The 24,244-nt window shown below is 38.7% G+C and overlaps 1 protein-coding gene across 1 annotated transcript in view; it reads left to right on the plus strand.

Annotated features, from left to right (window-relative positions):
- The window catches only part of Pcsk1 (proprotein convertase subtilisin/kexin type 1), a 42,314-nt gene extending 18,416 nt beyond the window's left edge, over nucleotides 1–23,898 (plus strand). Inside the window, exons 7-14 of the mRNA XM_004841707.4 lie at nucleotides 960–1,132; nucleotides 2,406–2,618; nucleotides 5,006–5,106; nucleotides 13,685–13,918; nucleotides 14,816–14,973; nucleotides 16,279–16,412; nucleotides 19,260–19,421; nucleotides 21,292–23,898. Of these exons, the coding sequence (XP_004841764.1) occupies nucleotides 960–1,132; nucleotides 2,406–2,618; nucleotides 5,006–5,106; nucleotides 13,685–13,918; nucleotides 14,816–14,973; nucleotides 16,279–16,412; nucleotides 19,260–19,421; nucleotides 21,292–21,675 (1,559 nt within the window). The 3' untranslated portion in view covers nucleotides 21,676–23,898. The remainder of the gene's footprint in view (nucleotides 1–959; nucleotides 1,133–2,405; nucleotides 2,619–5,005; nucleotides 5,107–13,684; nucleotides 13,919–14,815; nucleotides 14,974–16,278; nucleotides 16,413–19,259; nucleotides 19,422–21,291) is intronic.
- Nucleotides 23,899–24,244: the final 346 nt, after the last annotated feature.

Here is a 24,244-nt window from a genome sequence, read left to right on the forward strand (position 1 = left end):
ACTCTCTTTTTTTTTAAACAGTTATGTCTTTCACTGAACATACCAGTTACACATTCTCTTATCTTTGCCCCATGGTGAATAATAGTGTGAAAATCTAAGGCCATGCACTCTACTGCATTATTAGCCTGAAGCTGGGAATAACCAGGTAGCTGCCTGTACGATCCAAATTGCTTTCCCTTCCTGGCTCTTGAATTCATGAGTCTGATGCTCGGTGACAGCCTGTTGGAAAGCACAAAGGGCTGCCACATCTGCCTTCTCCTGATGAAAAATGATTCCCCCTCAAGGAGTGAAGTCCATGGCAATGATTTCATCTTGAGATAATTTAGAAGAAAAGGAGCATGTTCCTTGAAAATGTTTCTTAGCAAATATATAAAAGAATGGCCCCTGGGTTATTTTTAATCCGTGCTTAGAAACAAAGGTTCTTTCTCTGCTTGTTAGTTTCTTATTGGGGATAGATTTTTTCAAGCAGCACGGTTTCCCCTGGGGGGTCCTTTATATGGCACAGACCAGGCCACAGCTGATTGTGGTACTGTCATCATGAACAGGTGCACTGAGGGGCTGTTGGGTAGATATTTCTGAAAGCTATTCTGTCACTTTGTTGGGGCAGTGGAGAGTGAACACATTTGTAATTGACAGCACCATGGCCACTTCCTCTTGTCCAAGGATGCTACTCCCTTTCATCCTCAGGGATATTACTGGGAACCGAGTCTTGAGTGGAACCAATAATTCACAGCTGCCCTAGTGCACAGTATTATCTCTAAAGGGCAGACAAGAAAGTTTACAAGGGCACGGATTGTGCTGTTAGCAGTTGGTCACAGGCATTGGAGGCATCCAGGGTTACCCTCCCTTTGACTCGTGAAGTCCTTTAAAAAATATGAGTATTAAGAGCATTTGCTTTTCTATATGTACACACTGACGTCAGCCTCCCTGTTGGTTTCTTTTGTTGTTTTGCTGCCCAGGCATAAGGATGTTAGATGGCATAGTGACAGATGCTATCGAGGCCAGTTCCATTGGATTCAACCCTGGACATGTTGACATTTACAGTGCAAGTTGGGGCCCTAACGATGATGGGAAGACTGTGGAGGGGCCTGGCAGACTAGCTCAGAAGGCTTTTGAATATGGTGTCAAACAGGTGAGATGCTTAACACAGACTCCCATGAGATGAAACCTAAAAATTAGGATAGGAGATGAAGGGAAGGTCACTTATGTTACACGGGAAGAAATGGTGATAAATTCCTTGACAAAGCCATTCAGAATTTTAAATGCTCTCAGGGAGCCAAATCATTCTTCAGAGGGACAGAAGTTCAAGATTAAGAGGATTGTCCTGTTTGAGTCTAATACTGAAGACAGATATTTAGCTTAAAATACTTCTACATGTTTCTTCTTCCTTTATCATTTTTCACCAGCTTTGGGGGTTTTATACTAGGTAAACTACTGCCCAGACTACTTCCGGTTGCTCTGGAAATGCATCCTTCTAAAAATTTTTATTTTTATTCTTACAAGTTTGCAATATACAATGGTTACATTCATTGTGGGAGTTGGTGCATGAATATAACACATCTTAATTCTTTTGACAACTCCTTACCCTTCCTTCTGCCCCCTCTCCCTCTAGCCCTCGGTCCCCTTCCCAAGGAAAGGTTTATCTCCCTGAATCCTAGTATCTATCTTTTATTGTGCTCTTTAATGTGCTTATCCTTTAGGTGTCTCATGTAAGGAAAACCATATGATACTTAGGCTCGTGAATACAGCAGTGAGCTGCCCACCGCTCTGCATGTGCCTGGGGAATACTGGTGCCTCTGCTGCTGCTCAGTCACTAGGGCTTACTGCATCTTTGCACAGATCACAAGGCCTCACACTTCACAGGATGAGACGAAAGTAGAAACTTTGGAGAGCATACATTGAAAAATCATAGAAAGGGTGGCCTTGACGAGTTCCATTCAATTGAAGAGTCCCTTTAAATGCAGCTGCAAGGCAGCTCTGAATAATGCCTGATTTTGTTGTTCTATCAGCCAGCCAGAAGATTCATGCAGAAAGAAAGAGGAAGTTCCGAGATTCAAGGGTAGTGACATAAGCCAAGAGAAGAGTGAAAAAAATTATGCTTAAGTGCTAACAGCGAGATTACGAGTCTGCATAATAAAGAACAGGAAGAAAGAAAACTGTTTTCTCAGCCCCACCCCAGAGAGAGCTCAGATATAAGGAGGCCAGCAGAGGGCCACAGTCTAGCAGCTGGAGGTACACATTTCCCCAGATTCCCAGTGTTGATGCTAGAGGACACAGAGCTAAGGACAGACCCCAAATAACTCTCTCTGAGAACCTCAAGCATGTCTTTGTTGGGGACTTTATTGAGGTTTAACAGGACTCTAATAGATGGTAATCGATGCTATACATTTTGGCTTTTTCTTTAGGGGAGACAAGGAAAGGGCTCCATCTTTGTCTGGGCTTCTGGAAATGGGGGGCGTCAGGGAGATAACTGTGACTGCGATGGCTACACGGACAGCATCTACACCATCTCCATCAGCAGTGCCTCCCAGCAAGGCCTGTCACCTTGGTATGCCGAGAAGTGCTCCTCCACACTGGCCACCTCTTACAGCAGCGGGGATTACACTGACCAGCGAATCGTATGTTCCTTTTGTCTAACTCTCTCTGCCTAGCTAGGAGAGGATAGTTTGCATCCAGAATGACCCTCCTAACTGACCTTTGGTGGAGCTGATTTGCTTCAGCTTGACGTCTCCATCAGGGAGACTCATGCTTACTCACTTGAAAGGCTGGCATAGATTGGGATGCTTTCTCCACAGGCATAATGATCCTTCTGCAGTGACGGTCTTCCCTCTCTGTCATTTTTAAACTTAGCCCTGAGAAGCCACCAAACCTATCATTACACACAGCCAAGACTCCAAATGTCTTTTCTGCTTATCTGATGCCTCCCTGGAAACAGTCTAAAAGGAGATTTCAGGGTTGTAGGCTTTATCACCCTTGTACTTGCTGATACTTTAATAGCAGGGATATAGTCTGACTTGCCCTTTAGCAAATGATAAAAATACAGAGTCTACACCAGCAGTGTCTCCTAAGAACAGACAACCTGCAGGAAAATAACAGACTTACTTTCCCCTGAGGTGAACTCCTCAGAGTCAGATTAAGCAGCTCGGGAAGGCTGTGCACTCAAAGAGCTCCTCCAGCCTACGCTTGCCTGTGCCTGCACTTCCCTGAGTCAGACTGCCCTGCCGATGGCAATTATTGGATTTCCCTTCAAGGGCATAATGATGAGGGGCCATTTGGAGACTTTGAGAACAAAGAGAGACACTTTTAACTTAAACATTTAAAGCATTGAATTTAATGCTGGACACAGAACCAACCAACTAAAGTATGTAGATCCTAACTCAATGAAAAAGTAGGTCATGATCCAATTAGACTGTGGGTGAACCCCCTAATAATTACCTTGGAATATGTACACAATTCCCATTAATGGCATCTCAACAAAATTATCTGCATTAATGTCTTCCAGGGAGGATCACTATTTTGTAACTTGCCTGATTCTGCAATGTAGTTTGGGCAATGAGCTATGTGGTCTTCACTTAAAAGTTCTGGCCTCTTTCCTATGCCGTATCTTCCATTGCTTGAATAATAGACAGTGACATTCTGCCCAGGGGTTGTGTATGACAGGCATCCTCTGTAGCCTTTGAAAGGGGCATATCAGACATCTGCCCACTTAACGATCAGAGCCCTTGGCTATTGCCGTTTGCCTGGGTGTCCACAGCTGCCTTGGAGAATGGCCTGTGACGCATTTTAGCGTCACCATTTCATAGGTAGCTCTCTCCTTAGGTAAACCAACCCTGGGAGGGAGAGACAGCTGGTGAGTTCTATTTGAGAGAGCTGCAGTAGCACACCTTTTTCCTTACGCAAACCTCTCCCTCAGCACAGTCATTTCCGGGGCTTATTTGCGTCAACAGGTAAAAAGGGCAACCTTGCTTCTGCAGCACTACGAGGAGCAGAGCCACCATTACTTATGAAATCCAGTGACTCCAAGTGGGAAACCAAAGGAGGTGATAATAGAACAAATTATTTTTTTACACCTTCCTCCCACACATTGAAATCTCTAGCTGCAAACTAGTGCTGGAGCCTGGGTGGGTGTCTTGTTAGTAATCCTTTGGCTGAACTACTTGTCTGAGGTCCTTCAAGCAGATTGATTGGAAGACTTCTGGGTTTCTTCCTTTCATGTTAGTGACTAGCCTGCCCAATTCCTTCCATGTGATAATATTGTGTAAAAATACTTTCACAGGTGGGATCTCACGTAAGCCTCAGAGAATATGAGTCTGGGAATGTAAATCTCATTTTACAGGTGGGAAAACCAAAGGACCGCACATGGGACCCATCTAAAGAATAGCTGTTCTAGAATTTAGATACAAAACTAAGTTCAGCACCCTTTTCCTTTAAATAACCTATCATTTTCATCAAAATGCACTTGCAGATACTAACTCACAGGCATCAAATCTAGATAACAGAGTCCAAAGTATATACTCCACCAATTTTATGCAAGTAGTTCAAGGGACTAAGATCAGGATGGCTTTGCATCTTGGTGCTAAAGAGACAGCCAAGTGTCAAAGTGAAGGCCAAAGGGAATTTTGAATGAGGCAGAATTTCTAAATATGCTGGACTGAACACAATGGACCTGATGATTAATGGGCCAGCATGATTCACACTGGTTTCAAAGCAGTTTCTTTTTTATAGACAGCAGTTCATTTGGGAATCTCAGAAGAGAAAATATTCATAGTGGGAGTACTTTATCCCCAGAAAAGGCATCTTGGTGCCAGAATTATAGACAAGTTGCATATAGAGGAAAGTGAACTAAAATATCAGCAGATGGCAAACATCCGCTCGTGGTTTAGGGAGGAAGTGGGGATTGGAATCAGCTGAGTTTCCTGGTCATAGCAGATGCAGGCCTGGGTGTGGTTACCCCTCTGGTTCCTCATGTGTCCCTGTCTTTCTTTGTCTTCCCCATGCCGTCCAGACAAGCGCAGATCTGCACAACGACTGCACTGAGACCCACACGGGGACCTCAGCATCTGCACCCCTGGCTGCTGGCATCTTCGCTCTGGCCCTGGAAGCAAAGTAAGACCCAGAAAGCTTCTAATCACCTTAACAGAGGCTGCTTCTCCTTATTGGTAACATGTTTTTTCCTGAATACACGGTTACAGGAGAAATTTTGGAAAACTTAAAGAAAATGAAAGAAGATAAGCTCTGTTGCTGTCACATAGAGATAACCATTGTTGACATCTTGAGGTAGATTTTGTGCATGTATCTTAGAGAAGGGAGATCTTAATATGCACACTGCTTTGTATTTTTTAAAAATCCAGCTTATAATGCTAAAAGTATTCTGATATTTAAGTTAATAGTCCTTGACCTTTAAAAACTCAGGCTCTCCCTTCTCCTCTTCCAATTAAGCCGTAAGACCTTCCTATCAGGCAGAATGTCATCTAAATAATTTCCTGTAGGTAGTATTAGGAATAGCAAGTTTATAAAATATCTTTTTTTAGAATATATAAGCTTAGTCCTAGAGCTAATATATCAGGGGACCTGAGATTTAGACAGGTTTTTGTCTTTTCATAGTATCCCATTGCATAAATGGAAATTTTCTTAAAGATATCTAATCATCCTTAGGTAAACATTCTTGTCCATAAATACTGATTATCATCTCTGATAATTTTTTGGGATAAACATTTAGAATTGGAATTTCTGGGCCAAAGAGTAACCCTACTTTAACAATTTTGATACATATTAACAAGTTGCTGCCTTGAAAGTCTGTACCATTTTATATTCTCAGCAGGAGTGTGTACATGAAAGTGCCAGTTTCCAAAATTCTTGCCAGAATTACTCTTATCTTTTTAAATGTTAGCTGTTTTCATAGATGAAAGTGATAATTTATTTTAATATGTTTTATTTCATTACTAATGAAGCTCAATATTTTATATCCTTTGGCCATTTGTCTTGTGGGATTTCCTCTTTACTGCTTTGATTTTGTTTTATGGCTTGGGATCAGAAAAGTTATTAATACTTTATCAGTTTGACATTTGCCTTTTAATTTTGTTTATAAGAAATTTTAGTGAAATGAAGTTAATGTGTTTTTACATGTTTGGTAGTTTGTTTCTTTAAGGTGCCATTCTTTGTTTTCATGCTCAGAAAAAAAATCTTCATAACCCAAAGTAAGATTAATATTTATTTTTGTATTTTATTATGGTCATGTTACTATATATAAATTCTAAATCCTCCCAGAATTTATTTTCATTCATGGTGTTAAAACGGCTTTAACAACATTTTTCCCCTGATAATAGTTACTCAGTAATCCAAAACTTAACACAGAAGGGAAAATCTAATTATCACATAGTGTACCTTCACAGCTTTTTATTTTTTCTTATTCCTTCTTTCTTGTGTTATATGGTATATTGGTTGGCTTTTCTGTTGCTGAATATAATATCTGACACTCAAAACTTAAGAGAGGAATGGTTTAATTTGCTCATGGTATTAGTCCATGATTGCCTGGCTCCAAGGCAGAGACATCATGGCAGAAGGACATGGTGTAACAAAGCTGATTAGTTCATGGAGACTGGATAGCAGATCAGGGGAAGAATGCTAGAAAGGAATGGGTGAGGGACCATATGTATTACCCAAGGCAATACCTACATGACCCCCCCCCCCAACTCACCCAGGAGCATGCTTTACTAATCTAGGTATTTCTTAATCCATATCAAGATGAATAGTCACAATTCAGTCCTTGTAATTTCATATGCAAACACATATCCTTATACCATTCTTTAATCTCCAAATAAAAACAATACCAAGTTTATACTTCCATCTAACATAATACAACTGTCCTGTGAATATCTGGAAATGTAATAATTACTTCCCAAAAGTCTCAGCAGTTTCAGCATTTTTCAAAAGTCCAAGTCTCTTTTGAGACTCAAGGCAAACACTTAGCTGTGAACCTCTGTAAAAATAAAAAATAAATTATGTAATTCCAAGGTATAGTGGCACAGGTTAAACATTCTCATTCTAAAAGGGAGGAATAGGGAGATGGAAAAGAATTGTACCAAAGCAAGATTGAAAACCAGCAGGGCAACAAATCCTGTAGTTCCATGTCCAGCATCTGAGGCACATGTTGGTAAAATATGTTTTACAAAGGGCCTAAGTAGACCCTTCCTATTGCCTTGATGATTGTGGCCCACAAGACCTCTCTCTTTGGCTGATCCTTATTCTTATTGTCCACAGCTTTCCTCAGGTGACATTCTATATTCCTGGAATTTCTGACTTTCTGAAGTCTTCACTGCATTTTCTGTTTCATTCCCACAACTTCACACACTGTCCTTTCAAAGATTACTTGTTTGGCTTCTCAGGTCTTCCTTTGAAATCTGAGTGGAAGCCTCCTTCACCTCATAACTTTTGCATTCTGCATGCCAGTAAAACTAGCACCACGTGGATAATGATAAGTTCTGCTGTCAGTAGGAGCAGTCATCAGGCCCCCTTAGAACATGGCTTAAAGGCCTCTGACTGCCTGGATGGCTGAACATCATGAAATAAATCCCAGGATACCAATTCCTTAGGAGGCCTTTCTCAAGCAGGGGTCCCAAAGACTCTTTTCTCAAATGAAAGGTCAACACTTTTGCACCCTTAAGCCTACCAAGGCTGAGATCTTACTGATTCCTGAGATGTCCTCAAAGTATCTTTATTCTTATCTTTGTACAAAGTGCTTGCTTTCATTTTAATGGTGTTAATCTCTTTAGGAACCATATCTTCTTTGGACCCCACTTTACACAGGGTTCCTTCTGGGCTAAAATTTGAATTTCTCAAATTTTTCTTCTCTGCCTTTTTCCCCCAGTTGTCTCTATAAATACAGTTAAAAGCAAACAGCAGTACTCAAGCCACAGCCTACATGTTGGGCTGACTTGATATTTCTTCTGCCAGATAAATCAATCCACTGTCCTTAATCTCAGTCACCTATAAAACCTCAGTCTCCTGTAAAGTCTCAGGACATGGGAAAAATGTAGACAAATTTTATTCCAGAGAGTAACATACATGGCGCCTTATCTCACTGCCAATAGAATCCTTGTTTCCATTTGGAACCTCCTGATTTTGGCCTTTACTATCCACATTCCTATCAACACACTGGTCTTCTGAGCTGTACCCAGAATCTCTCATCAAGCTCTGTTTATATCATTATAGGACCAAGGCCACTTTTCAAACTTTTCCAAACTCCTCCCATAAGCCAGTTCCACAGACTTTTAAACCACATGGTCAAGTATGGTCATAGCAACAACCCCACTTCTCTGCTACCAATATGGATAGCAAATCCTATAAATTACTATTAGACTGTCTAATAAGAAGTCTATGCTAGAGGTAAGTGTATATTCTGTAGTGAGAAGACAGAGTAATCCCCTCACGTCCTATTCAGTAGACAAAGTTCCCTGAAGCAGAAATACAGAAGAGCTTGCACTTTGCCACACACACCTAGAGAAGCCATAAAGTTTCCAAGATTTGCCCAGGAATGTTTAGCATAGCTGTAGAAATCCTTGGACCTTGGAGATGTGGTATAGTCTCTGGGTATCTCATCAATGAGATGGCCATGATAGCTAAGCAGGGCAGGACTGGGGATTTAGCTCAGTGGTGCAGTGGATGCCTTGCAAGCAGAAGGTCCTAAGTTTGACCCTCAGCACCAAAAAATTAGCTAAGCAAATCAACCTTTCAGGCCTTTACCCAGAGTTTACCTACTTGAAAGGATTGAGGAGATGTTTGATGAAGGGAAAAATCAAATCTAGGTGATCAATCAGAAACTGATCTTGGTACCAACAGAAAAGCTGTGTCAGAATCTGAATATACTTGTAATAGAAAGGGGATGGAGCGAGGACAAAATTGTATGAACATAAGCTAAGACTGACATCAGTAAATCTAAACTGACTTCAAGGAGAAATATTTCAAGTAGTAAATCTTGCAGGGAACACCTGTCTTCAAGTTCTAAATATATCACTAGCTGTGTGACCGTATGGCAGTTAATTCAGGTGTTTAGTCTCTCCGTCTGCAAGATGAAAGGGTCAAATCAGACCACTTTTCTTAAACTACTTCCCTTCATAAGATTCTCAGATCTGAAAGTGAAGATGAGGGCATATAGAAGTAGCCCATCATGAACTATTGAGGTTGGTAGTGAGGGATCTGGACCAGAAGAAAATATGAAACAGGCTTACAATGTTTATGATCTCATGACACAGACTATTAGCCATAAGAAGCTATTAAAAGAAATCTACCTTTAAAATTTTAAGTCTAGGGTCTTTCTGCTGTACTCAACAAAATGATGTAAATATAACTAGCCAGACTTAGCCCAGGTTGTCCAGTGACCAGTGTAGTATAAATATCCATCTAGGTGAACAGATATGATCTATTTTCACAGATGAACTGGAATTTTAAAATTGTCCTGGTTTCTAAAACACAAAGCCTTCTGTTTCTATACAAAGGGGAAATAACCTAAGAACTACGTAGTCTCATTAGCCTGTGGTGGATTCTCCCTAAATCTGTTACTCTGAAGTACATAGATGGTTTTCAAGTGGTCCAAGAAGCACTTTGCAACTTAATGCAGAATTGCTTAAAAATATGTGTATACAATTACTCTTGGGAATGGTTTGTAGGTTCCAGTAGGTTCTCACAATGTTTATAATTTAAGAGACAATAAATCTATTATCTCCCAAGACAAATTCTTCTAAGAATTTAATTCCCTTCGTTTTTATTTCATTCATTAGTAAGATGGAGACTTATATCCTTCCTGCCAAAGTACATTAATAGGTCTGTTCTCAGTTGGATGGTTTTCTGAACTCTGTTCAATTGCCTGTATGTAGACTATATTGTATCAAAAATTCTGAATGCCAACATTTGTCTCTAGATACTCAAAACTGAGAAAAATCATTTAAACATGTGCAATCCTGCAAGGAATAACTATGGAGACTAAAGAAGAACTCTTCACTATACTTATCAAAAATAATGATGTTCAACATGTATCAGGTTCTTAACCATAGCCTGGACACTATGCTAACCTTTTACATACCATACTGATTCTAATCCTTACAGCTTTCTTATAACATAGAAGTTATTAACTACATTTTATAAATGAAAAAGAAATTGAGGCTTAGAGATATTGAAAAATATAACTGAAAACTCAAAGAGATTCAAAATCAGGCCTTACCCCAAAGCTGTGCTATCAGCACCCACAATATATTGCCTCCCATAACCCTGCTGGGAGAGAAATGTTGGCTCAAAGCTTCTTATCTCATCAATTAGAGGATGATTAAGAAGACTGAAGCTGATATAAATGAACATGTATTTGTAAATTCCTCCTGTTTACTGTCTAAACAAGAGTATGTATCTAGGGGAAAAGGGAAAAGGAAAAAGGAGAAAGAATAGTTTCTTGCTAAAATAGGTACAGGGGAAGACTTTTCTTCCCTAGAACATTGTTTCTTGAATTCCAGCATACAGAATAATCGCCTGTGGCATTTATTTAACATGTAGATTCCCAGGTCCTATTGCTAGCGACTCAGATTCCTGAGTTTCAGGTATGTGGCCCAGTGATCCCCATCTTTACCAATTATCCCAGGTGGTTTTAATGTTCCTGCTTTATAGCAGGAACAACTGCTATACAGAATTATGTCCTACAACCTCATTTAGCTGGGATTGTAAAGATGCCATTAAGGTATTTAATAGACATATCCTCAGGATAAATATACTAAGAGAGAAATTCTTTGCATAAGTGCCTGTAGCACCATCATTAATATTCAGTGACTGCAGCGAAGAAAGCTGGCAGAGAGTAGACTCAGTCTTCAAAGACTATTCAAAAGAATCAGAATAATTTTTAATAGGAGAGAAATATTCTAAAGTGAATCATTGATCCTTTTACACCTTTGGCAGTATTAAACAGGTGAACCAATCTTAGGTATTTATTAAAGTCTAAAGACAGAGAAATGAACTTTCAATGTTCCATGAGGCTTTTGCAAAAAAATCTCTGTGGTGGTGAAGAGGTTTAAAGTCTAAGTTAGAAAATCTTCAACACCTGGCTTCAGCTAGGTGTGCTTAGAAACTGCACCAGGGAATCCGTAAGAATTTTCACTATTGAATTTTGTCTCCAGACAACTTTACCTACATCTCTTCTAATCAGAAGCAATGCTCAATTTCAATGTTTAATTTCAAAACCCTTATTTTCTATAAACATATCTTTGATTGGCAACACAATGTGTTGTTTAAAGAAATGTAATTATTGTGGATGCTGTTACATGCTAATTAATAAAGGAAGGCTGTCAGGAATGATTTACACTATGGTTAGCAACTCCTTTTCATTTATGAAATACAGGCACACAAATGAAGAATAACTCTGTTAGGAAAGTAGGTTTAATTTCCCTAATTGCATGGCAATGAAGTTCCTAAAATATTATTAAAAGATTAGATGAAAGAAAAATTTAAAAATAAGGCCTCCGGTAGGCCTCTCTCTAAGGACTCAAATACATCTAGGAATGAAGGTCTTCATTCACAGGGCTAGGGAAGCACATAGGCAAAGAGCATAATGTAGCAGGGGATCTGAGGCTTGATTGTAATTCCTCCAGGGGCCACAGTGCACTGGTGGTGCACCTGGGCTGGCGCCAGGAGGGCAGCTTTCCCCAGGGCCCTGCCAGGGCAAGCCTCTGAAGTTGCCTATGGTCGGGCCTGAAAATCACATGCAAGTTTTTAACCAGAAGCCTGACTCCTGATTGTTTAGGAATGCACCCTGTCTCTTCCTTGTTGCTAGGGGATTGTGTAACAAGTGCTTTATGGGCTCAGGGAAGATAGCAGAAAATTGAGCTGGATTCCCCTGATGATTGTTTTACATACTCACCGTCAAATATTCAGAACATGAAGAGGAGACCTGCGAACATTATTTATTAAGTCATCTTAATTGGCTTGAGGGAAACAATTCAGGTCTTAAAGGCAAGTAAAAGTTTGATGTGATAATACAATTTAGTGACTAATAGCAATAAGTTGTGTTTTTTTTTGGTACCAGGGATCGAACTCAGGACCTTGCACTTGTGCGGCAGGCATGATGTCACTGAGCTAAATCCCCAGCCTGAATAGCAATAAGTTTTAAAATTATATTCAATCTATTTAACAGAGGCACATTCAAATATCCAACCAACCACTACTTACTCTGCATTTGCCCTTGAGCCTAACATTCTTCTGGGTGACTGGCACACAACAGGAGACAAGATGGATAAAGATCGCATCCCTTCTCTTGACTGAATTCTAGCTATGGAGACAGACATTAATAATACACAAAACAAGTGAGTTGAAATCTTAAATAAGGTGATCAGAGAAGGGCCTCAACATACAATAGATCCATCAATCCCTTGCATCTCCAATGTATCTATATTGTTGCTAAACTGATCTTACTGAAACTTCTGATTTTACCGTTTTCTCGCTCCTAAATCTTCACTGATTGCCAGTGCCCAAAGAACAATGTCTAAACTCCCTTTTGTTATGTTTATGGGCCTCATCACTTTGGCTTGGTACTCCTCACTACCTCTTACCTGCTCCAGCAGACCAGATTGTCATCTGGCCTCACCTTGTACTGCCCCAGGCTTGTGCTTTTGCCCCAACTACCTCCTACCCTCTTCTCTAGTGCCACTTCTTCCCAACCTACCAACCCTTTACAGTTCAGCTGAAGTGTTTCTTTCCAATAGAACCTTCCTAGATCTTTCCATTCCATGACAATTCTTTCTCCAAACTCTCATAATACATCAAGTTATGAATACAACATTTAACATATATATTTATAAAAAGGCTTAAATTTTTTTTACTGGATTATAAGCTTCTTAAGAACAAGAACTACCTCTTGAATGAGCCATGGTATTTAGCATAATGCCTTTAAACAGTGACCTCAGGTAGCTAAGAGTTGACGTAGCGTCATTCCATGATTTCTGCCAGCAATTCATTTCAGGAGCCTCCACAGAACCCAAAATCTGTGAAACTCCCTCATGTAAAGTGGCATAGTACTTTCCATAGAACCTATGTACAACCTCCTGCATACTTTAAATCATCTCTAGATTACTTATAATCCCTCATAGGATGTAAATGATATGGATATTGCTGCTATACTCTATTGTTTAGGGAATAATAAGTCTGTACATGTTCATTACAGATGCATTGTTTCAAATGTTTTTGACCCATAATTGGTTAAATCTACAGATGCATAATGCATAGATATGGAAAGTTGACTATATAAAGAAAAGAGATAAAATGTGCTTCAGAGTAGGTAACCAGCCCATGTCTTTAAAATCTGATTATTCCTTAGAAAGATCGATGGGCTCATCTGCTGAAAATGCTAAGGCTTTTCATGGATGACATAAAATTTTGGTCCAGTTAAATACGAATAATTAGAGATCAGGCACCAAGTTTTATACTTCTACAATGCTGAGGGTTGAATTGCACTAAGAACTTACATGTTACGGGTCGAAGTTTCACCTCTGCATTTTGAGTTCTAAATAAAGCAAAACATCAATTGTCCCTTTTAAATAAAATTACAATAGATACTTTATAATCCCTGAATGGAGATGCTTATTTTTAGCACTTGATTTTACAAGGAAACTTCGTTTTATCCCTGATAAGATACTTTGGGTCACTTTTCCTCCAGCCCAAACCTCACGTGGAGAGACATGCAGCACTTGGTTGTCTGGACCTCTGAGTATGACCCACTGGCCAATAATCCTGGATGGAAAAAGAATGGAGCAGGCTTGATGGTGAATAGTCGATTTGGATTTGGCTTGCTAAATGCCAAAGCTCTGGTGGATTTAGCTGATCCTCGGAGCTGGAGCAGTGTACCCGAGAAGAAACAATGTGTTGTAAAAGACAATGACTTTGAGCCCAGGTAAGTGCCTCCAGGAATTTTAAACAAATGTATGCCCTACAATGTTTCTTACTCCACCTAACTGTTTTCTCACCTCCCCTTCTAAAGTAAATGGAGATTGAGTTGCTAGATGGCTCTCCGTGGAGAATTATTGTGAGACCAAAGATCTATAAATCATGTTACCATATTTGGGTTTTCTTCTCGTCATCCACCTCCCACATCGCATTAAGTTTAAGATGCGATATAAACACCATTGTTTAATATACCACTAAGAAAAAGCATTGTCAAACATCACCAATCAACCGTCAGTTTTAATTCTAAATTCAACCTATTTTTTAATGTATCTTTGGGTTGATAAAATAGGACTTGCGGGCCAGTACAAAACCTATTTCCAAAATAGCTTTGCCTCATCCTATAGTGTTATGTGCTTCATGTCTCTTTTCCATGAAGGATTCTTTATCATACTTCTTTTACATAGAACACCTCTGACTCATCATATCCGGTCAAGAAGCAGAATCTTCCATGAATGCTTTGTTGTTTCTATCAGGACAACCATAATAATATCAAAACCAAATGGGAGGCTGGAGAGCATGTCCACGGAAGTCTTTATAGATAAAATCATTTTTTTTTTCCTTAGGAGGGTGTTTTTGATATTGCAGTAATTTACTACCTTTGATGAATTTGCCTGAATTTGGTTCCACCACAAATAGCATTGTACTTAATTAAGTACTTGTGTTCCTTAGTATATTTTTATACATTCAATTATTTCATAGCTAGTCTTGAATTGGGTTTCACTTATAACAGGGAGTGACAACATGCCAAGCTGAGTTTCAGGTCAAGACTAACGTGTAGTTCTGTGCATAAATAAGTGAAAGGCACGGCACACTTTATTCAATGCTGCTTGTCTCATGTATTTAGAGCCCTGAAAGCTAATGGAGAAGTTATCATTGAAATTCCAACAAGGGCTTGTGAAGGACAAGAAAACTCCATTAAGTCCCTGGAACATGTGCAATTTGAAGCAACAATTGAGTATTCCCGTAGAGGAGACCTTCATGTCACACTCACTTCTGCTGCTGGTAAACTAAAAAACATCTCTTCTAAATTTTTAAGTGTAAATCAATGATTGCTTTTGTTTATTTGTAGAACAATTTTCATAAAGGTATTTTCAAGTCTGAAAAACATGTTCATTGGTGTTAGATTTCCTCTGCCCTGCTCATTCTTACTCACCCTTAGGTAAGCAAAGAATGTGGTCCATTCACATAATACCAAATAATAAAACTTCTTGAAATCATGCGGCTTCAAACCATGTTCATCTCTCAGGTTACTGACATACCATTCATTTCTCTTAGGGAATATGCTAGTGAAAATTATTTTGATAATTCACAAAATTGAAAGATATGTCTGAAACATTCAAGGAATCAGTTGAAAAATAGAAATTCTGATACATAAAAGAAGGTGGTAACTAATAAAATTCCTATTATGCTATAAGTCTATATGATATGATATGATATATGGAGATATGCCCTTTTCCTGAAATAGTGCTAATTCAGATGTGATAAGAACTAGTGAGCCATAAATCACAATCCAGCCAAGAGAAATTATCCCAATGTTGTCATTTTTTTTGGAGGACCCAACTGACCAAATTCAATTTCTAGAAGTGATAAATAAGCAAAGACGAGCTACTTCTGTAAACCCTTGCTAAGAAATGAACTCCTGAAGATTTGGAGAGAGTGCCATCAGTTTTAGAGTTATGCCATCTAGATGTCTTGTAATTGGCCTGAAATATCATAGGATAATTTTTTATTCAAGCCTTTACTTTGAATGAAATGTTATTTAGTGATCTTTAGAATATTGGGACTTGAAAATTTAACAGTTACTTCTAATACTAGCTTTTATATGATAAACAATTATTAAATTAATATATTTTAAATCAATTATTGGCATGATTTATCATTAAATAGGTTAACTAAATGATAAGTTTATTTTTATGTCCACATTAGTTTCTAGACTCAAGTACCTAAATTTTCAAGGTTTCTTTTTATAATTCAAAATGATAGTGCCACTAAAATATACTTTAGATATTTGAGTCTTATTTGGTCCAATTTATAAAGGTAGTTGTCAGAGTTCTCCTTATTCAAACAAACCTTAATCAAAATATTAATTTATTATTTAGTTTCATATAACATTTTAAAGTAAATTATTATATGACGGCAATGTGCTAAGTACTGTGGATAAAAACTTTTTTTCCTTGTGAATGTCTCTAACCTGGCCTTACACTGGCAAATTATGAGGACCAATCTCTCCTAGTTTTCATTTTTGAATGTATCCTGATATGTAAGCTGTTAGGAAATTGATTACCTTATGTTTTTGCATGGAAATAGGAACCAACACTGTACTGTTGGCTGAAAGGGAGCGTGACACATCCCCTAATGGCTTTAAGAATTGGGATTTCATGTCTGTTCATACTTGGGGAGAGAACCCTGTAGGCACCTGGACTTTGAGAATTACGGATATGGTAAGTATTAATCTAAAGATGAAGAAAAGATACTCACTTTTAAATACTTAGAAAAGAACTTGACCACTGATTAGTATAAGTAGGAGAAAGTGTAGTGTTTGAAGCCCTCTCCACTTGGATACATAGATAATAATTCAAGATTAGGTACCAGGCATACTACAAGAGAGTAGACACCCAAAATTAAAGGAGGAAAGGTTTATTGTAGCTCACAGTTTGTAGAGGTTTCAGTTCGTAGTTGGCTGGCTCCAAGGCAGGGTGGCATGGCAGAGAAGCACACAGAGGAGAAACAGTTCATGGCAGGCAGAAGGCAGCAAAGATGCAGAGTAGTAAAGAAGCAGCAAGCAAGGAACAGCAGCAAGCCTTCTTTCTGTCCCTTATATCCTATCCAGGCTACCCACTCTTAGGGCCAGTAGCACTCACACCCAAAGGGGGGACACCCTTAATCCTAGTATCACATCCTTGATCCCAGCATCACACATCCTAGATCCAGCTAGTTACTTTTCTCTTATTGGTGAGACAAAATACTCACACCCAAAGTTGGAGGGAAAGGGGTATTTTTGGCTTACAGTTCATAGAGGTTTCAGTCCATAATCAGCTGGCTCCAAGGCAGGGATGGCAACATTATCACAGAGGAGAAACAACATGGAATGCACAAGGGAGCAAAGACAACAAGAGGATTCAACAGCATCTCTCTGCCCCTTTTATCTTGTTCAGACTACAGGGATTAGGGTGGTGCCAAACTAATCACTCACGTGTAGTGGTTTAGTAATCACATGCCCTTAACCCTAGGATCACATATTCCAGATTCAACTACCCCTGAAAAAGAAAGTTCCACCTCATCCACATGAGGCTTTGGGGGACATCTAGATATAACCCCTAACAATTGATAAACAACATGACAGACTATGGGCCAAATCCGGGAATTCCCAGGTCTAAGGCCAATGAGCCACGGGCTCTGTGACAATTAGAATCAGCCATGTTCATGAAGACAGTCAAATGCTTTGCCATGACAGTTTGCTGGAGTCATGTGAAAACATTCTTAAGATTATTGTGCAGTAGCTATTGAGAAGTAGCTTCATTTTAGGCAAGGTATCTTATTTAATATGACTTTTTTTCCATCTTCAGTCATAAAACAAATGGAAAACATTTTTCATTTTGTTCTTTTGGGCTGACATGAAATTCAAGAAGCTTTTGGTTTTCAAGCATTTCAAACTTCAGATTTTTGGATCTAGGATGTTTAACTAGTGAAGCCTCTGAAAATATTCCAAAATTTGAAAAAATCAGCAGTCTGAAACATTTCTAGTCTCAAGCATTTCAGACAAAGGATACAAAACTTGTGCTAATGCTATTTGGCATTTTTCTGTAATTTTAACACATAGTGACCAAAATGAAAGGACAGAGCAAGAGTGAATGACAAAAAACTAAATATAGCTAAATTATTTATTTTTGCATAATTTCTCCATTTTCTATAGTCGAGAATATAAATGAATAATGTTCTGAGGTCTCCTGAAATAAACTGCAGTAAATATCAGCAGTATAAATATTCATCTCTACATATTTTTAAAAGAATTTATTTTAAATTTCTAAAAATGTTGACCAATATAAATTGTGTAGTCATTACTCGCTATCATTTAGAACAGCTTTCTGTTACAGATTACTAAAGTTATGGCTTAGAAATTAAAGTCATAATCCCAGCTATTTCCCTGCTGGGTATCTTCCCCAAAGAATTAAAAGAATCATACCACAGTGATATATGTGCACCCATGTTCATAGCAGCACAGTTTGTGATAGCTTAAACTTGGAAACAGCCCAAATGCCCATCAACTGGAGACTGGATAAAGAAAATGTGTTTTTTTAATAAAATGGGGTACTACTCAGCCATAAAAAATAAGAAATTATAGACATTTATAGCTAAATGGATCCACATTGAGGCGATACTGTTAAGTGAAATAAATAGGACACACATATGTGAATACCAAATAGTTTCTCTGGTGTGAGAAACTGAAAGTGTAAATAAGGACTAAAAGGTATAATAGATAATGTGAAATAGGAAGAAAAGGGGCAAAGGGAAAGGGGAAGTGGGGATGGGTAGGGGAAAGGAAAGAAGGGAATGGAATTAATATGAGAAAATGGAAAAAAGGAAACAAAGTCTCTGTAAATAGGGAGGGATGGAGGGGTTGTAGGGAAGGCAGGGGAAGGGGGAAAAAATAAGAACCAAGAGAGATTATGTAAAGGTGCAAATTTCCCATGATGAATGTCATTATATTGTATACCTAAAATGTACCAATAAAAGGATATACATTTAAAAACAAAACAAAACAAGAAAATTATGCAGAAATTAAAGTCATAAAAAGTTCTGTTCTCATAAGAAAGCAATATAATGTTCCTAGTAGTTGGTCCTGTTCTGGAACTTGTCCTCAATTCTTTAATTCAATTTCACAATTTAGGAAACTAAGAAAATATATTTCCCTAGATGGGACTGTTTTATATCATCTGTAAAATCTGATGCTATACTTTTGGATTTGTTTTAGATATTTTATATTTCAAGTATAGTCAACTTTTGAAGAATATACCAATATGAAAAAGATTTGCATAAAGTGTTCTGCTTTTTTCAGTTAGATGCTTAATTGTGGGCAATTAATCAGTTTTTAAATTATCAAAACTATAAAGTTTTATAGCAACTTTTATAAAGAGTTAATTTGATGGTTCTTATAAAATAGAGCTCTGAACATGGAATGCATGGGATCCTAAAATAAGATTTTAAGTATAAAATCCTTTTTTGCTATTTTGAATGAGTTTTCTTATATTCAAAACACACTAAAAAATATACATATGTTTATTCACTAGTCTGGAAGAGTACAAAATGAAGGGAGAATTGTGAACTGGAAGCTGATTTTGCATGGAACCTCTTCTCAGCCAGAGCACATGAAACAGCCTCGTGTGTACACGTCCTACAACACCGTTCAGAACGACAGAAGAGGGGTGGAGAAGATGGCGGATGCAGGAGAGGTTTGTGCCCCCCACTTTTGGCATGTTCTCTCTGCACTCTGTAGGCAATGCAGTGAGCAAAGATGTGCACCCCACTTTTAGACAGGGAATGGGCCAGGACTGCACAGGGAGGAAGGGAGAAGTAGTAGGAAGCTGTTGATTTCCCTAAGGAACTTACTGTTTCTTCTCTAGAATTTATTATGAGTTCAAAATAAAATTTCCAATATGAAGCTTAACCATTTATGGCAACAAATTATAAATAAAGCTGTCTTTATGCATGACCACATGTAGCTAACATTTGTACTGCCCTTATTTTTTCAGTGGTTTCCATTGCCTCATTTCAATCTATAATCTTTATTTTTTGTTTTTTGTTTTTTTGGTACCGGGGATCGAACTCGGGACCTTGCACTTGTGAGGCAGGCAGTAGAACCACTGAGCTAAATCCCCAGCCCGATAATCTTTATAACTTAGGAAAGATAGACCTTAGTATGTCCATTTTGCATTTTGCAGAAAGAAAACCAAGGCCAAAGTGACCATAACACATAGACATCTTTTCACTGATTCCTCTTTAGTCACTGATATTTAGCTGACACATCCTGGAGATCCCCGGGAGAACTATGGAATCACATCTTTCCTCAGGCAAATGGAAGTCATTGGCACTCCTGGGTCTCAGCCTCTGGAAGCTGCTGGGTTATGGACTGGTGAAGCCAAATTTTCTTTATTTTAGAATACCCTAGTGTCTAGCACAGCTCCTCAGATGTAGTAGGTAAATTTTCAAAATTTCTACAATGACCTGCTTCAATCATGTCAGTGCTGGACATTTTACAAGATATAAAGACACAGTATTTACTCAAGAAATTTATCAACTAACTATGCAAAGGCCTTGGCTTGGATTCTGGCCGAAATCATACTCCACTAAGTAGCTTCCTGCCAGGATATAAGTCCCAAGGTCCTCTTCTTTTCAGTTCCCAAATCTGGTACTTCATGAGGGTTTCTCCCTCTGAAATTCCTTAAGAGGTATTAACAGGAACCTTCCTTTGTTAAAACACTGAAATGCAGCTGGGCCTCTATAGCTCTGAGTTCCACAGCCCCAGATTTAACCCACCACAAATCAAAAATATTGGGAAAATAATTGTGTCTGCACTGAACTATATACAGACTTTTCCTGGCCATTTATTCACTAAAAACACACAGTATAACAACTCTTTACATGCCATTTACCTTCTAGTGGGTATTATAGGTAATCCAGAGATAATTAATGTATACAGAAGGCTGTACATAGGTTCTGTGCAAATACTATGCCATTTTCTGAGTGTACACAGATTTTCATACCTGCAGAAGGTCAAGGGAGCGACTGTACTTCCGAAGTGGTTGACAAAGAGCCACTTCTCTGATCTCTCCAGTTCCCTCCTCCTAGCCCCACCACCTCAGTCTCTTCCCTACTCCCTTCTTGTGACTGAGGAACTTCTAACTGAGCAGGGGGCCTCTAGAAAGCCACTCTATTCTGTATTAACTGGTTGATGCCTTCTAAATGAATTGTTAAATATTTAATGTCATCTTCTCAAAATGGATTCTATTATAGCAGGATAGCAAGTGAGGGAAACCAACACATCCTGAACACTTATCTATGTTATCTCATTCATTCTTGAAAATGACCAGAAATGGCTGTATTCTGATTCCTATTTTACAGGTTAAATTCAGGGAGATTATAAGCGTTGCCAGGAAAAATGAGGGTTGAAACCTGAGTCTGTGTGGCTCCGAGCCTTGTGCTGTTTCTGCTCCCCAAATGCCCTTTCAAGGGAACATGCGGGGGGCTTGTGCTAAGGCTGCAGCTACCTTGCTTGGCTATAAACAATGAACTTTTCCACCTTGGTGGCATTCTGTGTTTTAGGAGCAGCCCACACAACAGAACCTGAATGAGGACCCCCTGGTATCTAAAAGCGCCAGCAGCAGCAGCAGCAGTGTGGGAGACAGATGGGATGAACAGGCAGAGGGGGCCCCTTCCCAGGCCATGCTGCGGCTCCTACAAAGTGCTTTCAGCAAAAACTCAACTCCAAAGCAATCACCAAAGAAGTCTCCAAGTGCAAAGCTCAACATCCCATATGAAAATTTCTATAAAGCCCTGGAAAAGCTGAACAAACCTTTCCAGCTTAAAGACTCTGAGGACAGTCTCTATAACGACTATGTGGATGTTTTCTATAACACAAAACCTTATAAACACAGAGATGACCGGCTGCTGCAAGCTCTGGTGGACATTCTGAATGAGGAAAATTAAAGCAAGTATGTGGTCCCAAGTTGGAAATATTCACGCATCTTCCTTCTCCCTTAGATTTTGCTTGTGTCTGAAGTGGTTGTCTTGTCTTTGATTCTATGCTTATAATATCCTTTTTGGTACTTTTCCTTTTCCTCCCCAAACTGTACATTTGAAGGGGATGAGCTCAAATAGTAAATCCAACTTCCAGAATTGGTTGTAGCTCTTTCAAAACATGTCTTCCCTGCCTGCACAAGTGAAGTGTTTTGTTCTTTCTGGAGTCACAGTTGACATGTGACTCCATGAAACACTGGAATGCCTCCTTGAGCCTGCCTATGTCATTCCCTACCAGAAGGGGAAAGCCTGGCAGATTCATTAATATGAAAAAGTAATCTGTAAAGAAGAGGGATGTCTTTGCCATGTGGTTCTTTGAATTTTGATGCCAAAGAAGCATTAGCAAAGTATCTAATGAAAGCATTCACAATTAGGCCCATACCCTAGAGCCTTGGCCTTTCTACTTCAAAGTACTACTCATTATGGGAGTGATCATCTAGATATTTTGGAGAAAAAGCTGGATCTTCTCCATCCAGAAACAGACCTTGAAATTTGCGTTGTCTGGTGAGAGGGGTTCTAGAACATTCCTGCGTGCTTGGCATGCCATGCAAACCTCTATAGATCTAAGGTGGCTGTGACTCATGCTGCGTGTCCTGGTCTTCCTCTTGTTCACCTTCTTCTGGAGGTTTCCCCTACCTGTCTCCTTTCTCAGCCACGAACTCAATATTGAGGGAATTAATTTACACCACTTTCTCAGTTAATTTGTACTCATAATTTGTTTAATAATAGTAACAGGCAACCACTCCTGACATGAAGAGTCAGTGTAATAACAGGAAAATATCTATAATGGGGAGAACCAGGAAGAGGTTTTGCTTATTTGAAAAAAAATCATGGTCACTAGAACAGATTGGTCTGGATCTTTGAAACTGAGTATTCATTTCTGGACACTAGAGGATCTTCTTCCCTCTTCCAGCCAATAGTATCCAAATTCTCATCAAATTGCTTCCGTCCTTCAAGTCAGAAGACCTAGACTGGCAGCCCATAGGCCTCATTTATTCCTCTGATTGCATCTATTTGGCATGAAGAATGTTTTTTTAAAAATGAGATATTGTTGAAAATAGGAAGTTTCACATAAAAGTGGATATTCAGACCCATCTACACCATGGCAACAGTTGGTTAAAACTGAGTAGCAGCTTCCCAGTGGGATTTGAGGTCCAGGTCCCTCTGGCCTGCTCTATGCTACTTACATGGGGCACCTCATTCCTTACTGGTCAACATCTAGTAGGCATTTGATTTTGCCCACTTTTATGCTAAAGATGTTCAAAGTGCAAATGTATTAGGAAAGGAAAAAAAGCTATCCTCAATTTCTTTAGCCAAGCTCTATCATTAATTATTATGACTTTGCTATAATCTAATTAATTTTAGTTACATTTACAGGCAAAAATCTAGTTACTTTATACCTTTTAGGAAGTACTTTTGAAATCCAGTTTGACGTGTTCATTCAACCTCATCTCACCTGAAGATTCACTTGTACTACTAATTCACTGCCATCCTCTTAGCTTCCCTATCGCAATATGCTCTCAAAGGCTGCAGTCACGTGAAATGCTGGAAGTCACCCATTGAGCTGCTGTTTGAAGATCTTCCACAAAATGTCACCCACGATATTGAAGTAGTTCAGGAATATAACTCATCTGCTTTGACCTGACATGCACATGACCTGACTTGAAGTTGTATACAGCAAGGCTATTTCCAGAACAATGCCCTTGTCTAGCAGATGTTCTTCTAAAAGACTGATAGCACTGTCTGTTTTTGGAAGCTTTACATGTTGTTTGATATAAGGTGTTCAATAGGTATTAAAACTCAAAAGAGCCTGAGAGTTATCAGATTCAGGTTCAATTACATAAATAAATAAATATATATAAAAAGACTAAGAGCTAGAGATGCCACTGAGTGGTAATAAAAGAGTTAAAACACATCCTTTCCCCATTCCTAATCTAATGCTAAATGTATGACACTTTCTTTTAATCTTTCCTAACAGTATCTTTTCCTGGTTAAAACCCCAACCAAATCACTGGGCAATAGTCAAAGGTTCAATCTACAGAAGCTTTAATATTTAGATAAAAGTCGTGTTTGAATGTTTCCAACCTGGAGTATATTGTTCAGACATAAAATATTTTTGTCAGTCTTTCTTAATGCCTGTGTGGATTTTTGTGAAAATGTCAAAGAGGAAACATATATTTCCCTTGGAATTTTAAGCTATATTTTCTTTACAGGTATTTATAACGTACCAATGCTTTTAACAAACAGAATTTTAAAAGGCATAATAAATTATATGAAAGAACCGAAAGTTTTCCTGAGAATAAGAAAGTTTCATCCAATAAAATATTTTCAAAAGGCATGTTCCTATCAATGAAACAAGTATAATATATATGTGCTGTAATATTGACATTTGTCTAATATCTTAATACCATGTATAACTGAGTTTGATATGTGTGGTCTTCACATTCTTAAGGGAAATCTCACATTACACACTTGATGT

This window comes from Heterocephalus glaber, unplaced genomic scaffold, assembly GCF_053883595.1.
Source record: "Heterocephalus glaber isolate CG9 unplaced genomic scaffold, H.glaber_assembly_v1.0 deba00001465, whole genome shotgun sequence".
Classification (NCBI taxonomy): domain Eukaryota; kingdom Metazoa; phylum Chordata; class Mammalia; order Rodentia; family Bathyergidae; genus Heterocephalus; species Heterocephalus glaber.